General features: G+C 30.6%; 1 protein-coding gene across 1 annotated transcript; it reads right to left on the bottom strand.

Annotated features, from left to right (window-relative positions):
* Positions 1-5,808: 5,808 nt before the first annotated feature.
* On the bottom strand, positions 5,809-6,902 carry LOC131043639 (NDR1/HIN1-like protein 3). The gene has a single exon (XM_057976876.1). The coding sequence runs from the start codon at positions 6,563-6,565 to the stop codon at positions 5,918-5,920; it is 648 nt and encodes a 215-aa protein (XP_057832859.1). The 5' UTR covers positions 6,566-6,902; the 3' UTR covers positions 5,809-5,917.
* Between the last annotated feature and the right edge of the window lie 1,359 nt (positions 6,903-8,261).

The raw sequence follows: 8,261 nt of genomic DNA, 5'->3' as shown, positions 1-8,261 counted from the left end.
CATGCAATCAAACTCACCACCTAGAGCTCACTGCTCAAACAAAAGTCTCACTGACTTACACAATATTATACAATGATTACAAACAAAAATAAACTTATAGATTGCATCTGACCATCCTGGATAAGTTCCAGTTAATTCTCTGTCAACCCTCTGTGAATCGGTTTACTAATACTTTGTTCTGTCATGTTTTGCTACCAGTTGGAACTGTGCACGTGAAACTGTGCACAAAAGCTTTCACTCGTTGACCAAATCAATACCATCAATCTCTGACTGATTTGCATCCAAAGTTGCATCTCTATTAACCTTAAATCCATCGCTAAAAAACTCCCTTAAATACCCTTTATCTTTTCACCATGTTGGCCTCAATGAGAAAAATAAACATGTCAATTGTTGAATCACAAGGTATATCATGCATAATCCCGATGACCATGTTGGCCTTCACACACTACCAAAAATCCCTTGAAAGAAATTATCGGGGTCACAAGATATCTTAGTCGGGTCCTATACTTAATCGGGTTCCAAATACATGTTACCGAGACCATTGAGACTAACCGGTTATTAAGGATAAAGCAAAGTGTATATACCAATGGTGTGTAGTGTATACCGGTTGACCCAATCAAAGAAAAATGATAAGACAACGAATCCCAATGAGAAATATCAACATCTGAAGATGAGTTGCCATCAATGACAACCCTAAATACAATTATCCTTACCGGATGAGTGCCAATTGCCAACACCATAGCTACAATCTCGGTCGTCCAGAGCCTTTGAGATTATTTAGTGATGAATTTTAGGATAGTTTCAAAAAAATTAGTTTTCTGGTTATGTTTTAAAAACCGAATCTTGACTCAAGGGCGAAGTTATGTAACTCTATGTTTCCCTGAACTGAAGTTAGTCGATCTATGGCTATTTATATGTTTTAAAAAGAATATGTCAAGGTCCAAGAATTTCTAACTTTAGACTGGATATACTTTATTTGTAGTTGCATAATGTTTTGAAAGGAAACACTCACTTATCTATGAATGAATGAAAGTGAATATTTTGGTGTTTCAAATTTGTGTGTTTGATGAATGAAATCGAAATTTGGTTGGAGTTCATTTCTATCAAGATAGTCTCTTGTTTCTTTAAGGAATGTTATGCATTTGTGAAGGAATTTAGTCTAAAGTTTCTTTGAATGAGAAGTGTGAAACTTAACAAAGTCTGTGAGCTTTGTCATTTAAGAATTATATTTCTAAAAAATTGCATTTACATTATAGTGATGTGTAGATGTGAAAATGCCTCTCATAGTTTTTGGTTAAAAGTATATGCGTAGTTTTCTTTGTTTCCATTCATTGAAAATCTAAAGAGGGAGTTGTACCTTAGAAAATTCAGAGGGAAACTTTCATAAGTTTACCCAATTGTTTGGTTATTGTTTGTTCTTTAAAGGGGCAATAGGGTTGTGATTATTTCATTTTTATTAAAGGATAAATTTGTTAACCAACAGGTTTACATGATGACCTCTAAGATTTTGTAAGTTCATTCTTTGTTAAAAAAATTATTAGCTCTTCTCAAATCGCAATGAGAGAAAGGGGAAAGAAAATATTATAAATATAACATAACTATATAGATTCGCAGTGTGAATCTATTTATTGGATTCATTTTTATTTATCAACAATATATATCACACAACTACAATTAAATAAGACATCCAAATACATGTTGAAGAGCAACAAAACCATTAGATTTTTTATGTCATCAAATATTTAATAAACTCTTTCCATACAAATATAATAAATATTGGCAATCTAAAATTAATCTAAATTGATACTATGAATCTATTTATTAAATTGAATTTTATTTATTATAATATATCATACAACTACAATTTAAAAAATAGACAAGTATATGCTAAAGAGTGACAATGCCACTAGAGTGCTTTTGTGGATTTGAGGGACCAATAACACAATAATATGAATTTGTCAAATTGACATGCATGAGTTGTTGTCTTAGAGAAGATCTAAAAATTAAAGTTTTCCTTTTTTGTTACAAAGTCGTAGAAAGAAAGGACCCCAATACCATATATTCAACCAATGGTGCAACAACTTTGTTAGATTGATAATTTCTTTGCATATTGATCTTTACCTTATTTATTTTCATTGGATCTCAAAACTTGTAGAAGGAAAAAAGGAGAGGCAATTTGGCTATCTCCAACCAATGGTGCAATGGGAAAGAATTGTAAGAATGAGAATTTTTTTAGTGTGGTAATTATGGGATGTGATTAGCTAATACTAGACTTTCTTTTGTTTTATTTGCATGGATAATGAAGCCCACTTAATTGATGTAGATACTTGACCCAATAGCACCAAAAATGATGCACTGGCCAGATTAATAATTTTGTAGGTATCCTCTTTCTTTTAAAGGCCTTATCCAATTGAATGGTGTCTTTGTATGAGACATTTCTAAGGTCTTCCCTTGTATTGACCTGAACTTCAGGTTGTGCTAAAGGTCAAAAAAATCTCTCCATCTTTGCAATGTTCAATGTCTATGACCGGCCTTGAAATGATGTCTACTCCTAATTTAGTGCTAGTAGAGGCTTGATTTCTTTTTCATTTAAAATCCTATTAGCGTTATCAATTGAGGATGAAATCCCTTTCTTTATTAGATGAAAATGTGCCCTCTCATTCCTTGCCCAATTATCTATTAGTGGTTGATTGGCCTTTGCACTTTTGGGTAGATTTGTCTTTGCTTAGTACCTCTTTGACCCTTATGGTTATAGTTTTATCAATCCCAACAATGATGTGTATCTTTTTTGGTAAATCAATTATTTATATATAAAATTCTAAGCCTACATAACCTTTTTGGTAACCCAATAATTTATATATAAAATTTTAAGTCTACATGACCTTTGGAGATAGGCTAGAACTTTTTCCACTTTAGATTTGACTTCTATGTTAATATTTTGTGCAAAATCTATAAATTTGAGTGTGAAGTTGGGCTTTGTGGCCATCTATGCTATCCTTTCTTAATGTGAGGCATATAGTTCTTGAATTAAGGGTGTGAATCTCATTGCCTTCTAATATTTTTTACTTCAATCTATAGTTGATGTATTTCTAGATTTCTCAATATATTTCTTTTCTTCAACACTTTTTCTAAGTCTAGTAGTTTAATCATTTTCTTGTGAATCTTTGTTGCCTTAATTACTCTCCTCTTCTTTGTCTCTTCAATGTTTTGGATTCTTTGTTGATAGCCCTCAAGAGTTGGGTTGAAACTTTCATTTTCTATCTACAAGTTTGTGGATTACTTATTCTATGCTTCAAGTAAATGAACACATTTCCATCAACATATGCATCTAGGATACCTTTTGAAGTGTTTTCTTCAATATTTGCTTGTAATTATAGTCTATCATGGGGTTTGACTAAGGAGAATGTGATCCTTGTAATCCAATGACTTACCTAAGGTATAAAATAACACCAATAATTGCACATCCTATTATATTAATGGTCAAGGTGAAAAAGATTGTAGAAGTGTATAATCATAATAAATAAGCATAGATTCAACCTTACAAGATGTGGATTCAAATCAGAAAAGATTTTGAGGCTACTCTAGTTTTAAGATAAAGAGAAAAGCAGAAGTATTCATTTCTAGACAATAATAAATTGATTTTGGATTGTATCAAGATGTTATTATTCATTCTTATTCCTAAAGCTAACCACCTTAATCTTTTTACATTTAATTCTAGTAAAACTAATAGTTCAATTATCAAGCATATGCATCTAGGATACCTTTTGAAGTGTTTTCTTCAATATTTTATTGTAAATATAGTCTATCATGGGTTTGGCTAAGGGGAATGTGATTCTTATCATCTAAATGACTTCCCTAAGGTATTTTTGAATAACACCAATCCTTGCACATCCTATTATATTAATGGTCAAGGTGAAAAAGGTTATAGAAGCATATGATCATTTTAGATGAGCTTAGGTTCAACCTTGCAAGACGTGGGTTCATATAAGAAAAGATTTTGAATCTATTCTAGTTTTAAGATAAAGAGCAAATCAAAAGAATTCATTTCTAGACAATAAAATTTATTTTGTATCACAGAGATGTTATTCTTCATTCTTATTCCTAAAGCTAAATGCCTTAATCATTTTACATTTAATTCCAGTAGAACTAATGGTGTAATTATCAAATTTTAACTAATTATTTAAATTTAAACTAGTATAACTTTATTATTCTAGAGGTATCCTAAGTGACATTAATATAATGTCATATCTTGATTGTGTTTATAGAACAAACTAAAATACAATTAACATATATTTTAAAAACTAAAATTATAAAAAAAACTGCAAATAAATAAAATTATTTAAAATAACTTTTAAATAATAAAAATAAAATAATTTTTTATTAAAGTTTCAAGTAAACTTTTTAACCTGGAGCTATGAAATGGTGAGGTCACAAGCGGGGGACTTCATTCTCATATAACAAAGTTGAGGTTCAAATCCGTGATTACATTGGATTAGTGAAGACACAAGCCTGCAATCACAATGGCCTAGTGGGAGTTTGAACCTTGGTGGTTATAACAACACCACCACTTAACCAACACACTATGGGAAGAACCCCTAAAATAAAGTAAATTAACTCATAATAAATCAAATATAATTTATAAGATAAAAACAAATAAACAATGTAAATAGATTTTTTTTATAAAAAAAAATTAAATACATGTATTTAAGATATAAACATTATTTATGGACATTTATTTAATTATTTTATATTTATATATAAAACATTAGCTTACAATCATTTATTTGAAAAAAATCATTTATAATACACATGATTGTTATATGACTACTAATAAACTAGATTCCACCATATGCACAAGATATATTTTTTAACCTTAAAATCATATATTGAAAAAATAACACATTAATTTAAGGAATCTCTATGTTATAAAGCATTGACATTTAATCATCAATCTTTTAATACTTTATTGTCTATATTATAGATTCAAAAGCTCCTCCTCACCCATTCACCCATTCTTTCTTAGACAACACCATTCTTGTTTATGTCAAAATATCATACTTGTTCATTATTCTACTTAAAAAATTATTATTATATTTAATTTTTTTATGAAAATATTGATTAAAGAAAAAATCTATTAAGACTACATCATCATCATCATCATATCTTAGATTAATTGATTGAGATAATTAGGAAGTTAAGTGATTACATAATGAAGATAGACAAAATTGATTAATCAATTAAACTTAGAGTGAATGGGAGTTAAAAGGTATCTAAATAAAGATAAAATAATATAAAATTAAAAGATAATAATAAATTGATTTTTTTTCATTTTTGTGCATATTGTAAATATAAATTTAAATTTTATATTTAGAATATCAACATTAATAAATTGTCCAATGGGTTGAGCTTAACTGGTTAAAACATTGGGTTCTCACATTGGGTTCTCACTGTGGAGACCCAAGTTCAATTGCTAATAGGGACTGAAGTGGAATTCTAAGTTGCGACTCTTGGCCTTCCATAGGATGGGGAAGGGCTTGGGGTCAATCTAATCTAAGGGGATGGGGTGTCCCACTAGTTCATAACTCCAGTCAAAAACTATTCAGGCTTCGGCCAATTATCAAACAAAAAATATATATATATCAACATTAATAAATTTATTTAGAGAAACATTATAATAAATAATAATTTTTTAAACTTATTGATTCTAATAGCATCCCGTGTAATTCCATTTTACACTCAAGCCAAGAATACATCATTAGAAGTAGATTCCAATCATAGAACAATTGAAAAGGTATCCCAAGCCAAAAGAAGAAAAACATTACATTATAATAATAGCTGCAAAATTCTTTTTCCTGTTGTCTATCTACAATATGTAACAAAACAAATGGTCTGTAATTTACATAAAAATCCTACTCCATCAGAAGTATACCCTACATCTTTTAGGCTTAAATGAACCAGACCCACCATTCATCTGAACCTTCACATGACAACTGACTTTCATATTATAATGACCAGACTTCCAACTGCCCACTCTGAATCTAACCCTAGCAAACAATTTTAGCCTCAACTCCACACCTCCAAAGAAATTCTCCAATGCCAAATCTCTTGCAACATCCTCCTCCAACACAAAAGAATGCACAGTCAAAATAGGCCTCAGAATGGTAGTATTCTTGAACCCCTGATAAAATGGTGCAATGTAAGCCCCTGCAATCCTCTGATACCCATAATAAGCATAACCCTCCATCTTCTCATAGTATATCCCAATGCAGTCATTTGGGTTGTGGGCTGTGAAGTTGAAGCTCATCCTTATATTCAGTACATTATGTGAAATGCTGAGGTTGGAGAGAGAAGCATAATCTACAGAGTATTTTGGCTTGTGGGGTTGAAGGGCAATCCATGTTAACAACACCACAATGCCTCCAAAGATCACCAAACCCAAAACTAAAACACAGAGCCATGTTATTATTACTTGGGCTCTGATCTTCTTCTTGATTGTATGCTTTTCAAAAATCTCTGCAAACTGAGAACGATGCTGAGATGCTCTGTTCCTGCTTCCATCCGCCATTAAAACTGTTGCAGCAACAGTTTGAAATATGACTGATTAGTCTGCTTGTAACTTGATGATTTTAGAGATGAATGGTTTTGAATTGCTTCGGCCATTGATATTTATATAAGGTGGTGTGGAGAGCAAAATAGATAAGGAATATGTTCATGGAGTGTTGTATTGGCAAGATTTTTGCATAGTTTCCATTTTACAGGGCGGCAAAATCTTAGATCACAAGTTTTGTCTTTATGGGCTTTTACAGTCGTTCATATTGAGGTTTTTGGCTATGCCTTTTCAATTATGCTACCTTTTGGCCAAGTAACGTAGTTATTGAGTGGTCCACCATTTTACACAGACAACTCTGAGATTGAAATGGTCGGTTGTGAAAACTTGGTGAAATGAGAATGGTAAAATAGAGAACAGATTTGAAGTTGCCTTGTGTTTTCAAATTCCATGGCTGAATATTCCTTGTTTCCTTTTTTGGTTAGTTTGGAGTCAAAATGTCAAAAGAAGTTTCCTAGTGGGGAAGGATAAATGATTCCTAGCTTCACTTTGTCTCCCTTCATGGCTACTCCAACTCATAAAAATACATAATTTGGAAATGAATAACATGTTAATATTAACAACAATCATTGTCTTTTAAAAAATATAAAATGATTATTCTTGAAGTTTTATATTATTATGGTGAAATTTGTGTATTCATGTTATTCTTTATTTAGTTGTTTGTTTATTTTGAGAATATGTCATGATATATGTACATTCAATAAATGATATAATTCCGTGTAAAATTTGACTCATTGATATAATAATTATCCATTGTTATACACACATTACCCTGCCCATTTAGTTTTTACCATATCCATGTGTGCATATATTCTAACACATTCATCTATTCCTTGTATTGATTATAGTTCTCCATACACCTACCTCAATATACCTATTATTCACCTACTATAATAAATTCATTATACACCTAGATCTAATCATTTGGCCACTTCGGATCGCTTTCATAATCATAGGCTTGACCCTTGCCTCTTCAAACTTCAAATTCAAAATTTGGTCCAATGGCCTCTTTTATTTTCCCACTTTAACTTTCCTAAGTACATATTATCAAAAATTAATACTATGTGCTAGTGCCTAACGATGCTCTCATTCATTTTCAACATTTAAAATCTACAAGTCCTTTTTTCATTGTAGAGCATGGAAGGAGTGATTAGCAACACATTTTTTTGTTTTTGGCACAATAAAAGAATAATAAAAAGTTACATGCATCATTCTAGAGCCCTCAAATATTTTTTATCTTTTAGAGATATTGTCACAATGATAACCCTTCCAATGTATTTCTAAATATAACCAGTCCTAAATATTAGAGAAGGTGAAAGACATGGAGAAAAAGCACATGAAGTTATAAAAGTAGAACTGTGCATTTTACCAAGTCAAATCTATTGACACAAGACCACTTTGATACCATTTACTCTTATTTGATAGTATTTCTATATAACTTTTTTGATATCCTCTCCTTAGGAGATCCATATAATAACCTTATTATTTAAATATTAAACTAAAGTCAATAGCTCATAAAATTAACCATTCACTAGTATTAATTAACATCAATTTACTAAATTAAACTTCATGACCTTTGATCTTGTTTATTTTCCACTTGTTTTAGATTTGATTATGGACTAATTTTTTTTTGATATATTTGATCTTGCCTCAC

Source organism: Cryptomeria japonica, chromosome 4 (genome assembly GCF_030272615.1).
Source record: "Cryptomeria japonica chromosome 4, Sugi_1.0, whole genome shotgun sequence".
Taxonomy (NCBI): Eukaryota; Viridiplantae; Streptophyta; class Pinopsida; order Cupressales; family Cupressaceae; genus Cryptomeria; species Cryptomeria japonica.
This window is presented reverse-complemented; position numbering and strand designations above follow the sequence as displayed.

Coding starts and splice junctions, on each gene's coding strand:
- LOC131043639 (XM_057976876.1), bottom strand. CDS start 6,565: ATGGCGGATGGAAGCAGGAACAGAGCATCTCAGCATCGTTCTCAGTTT.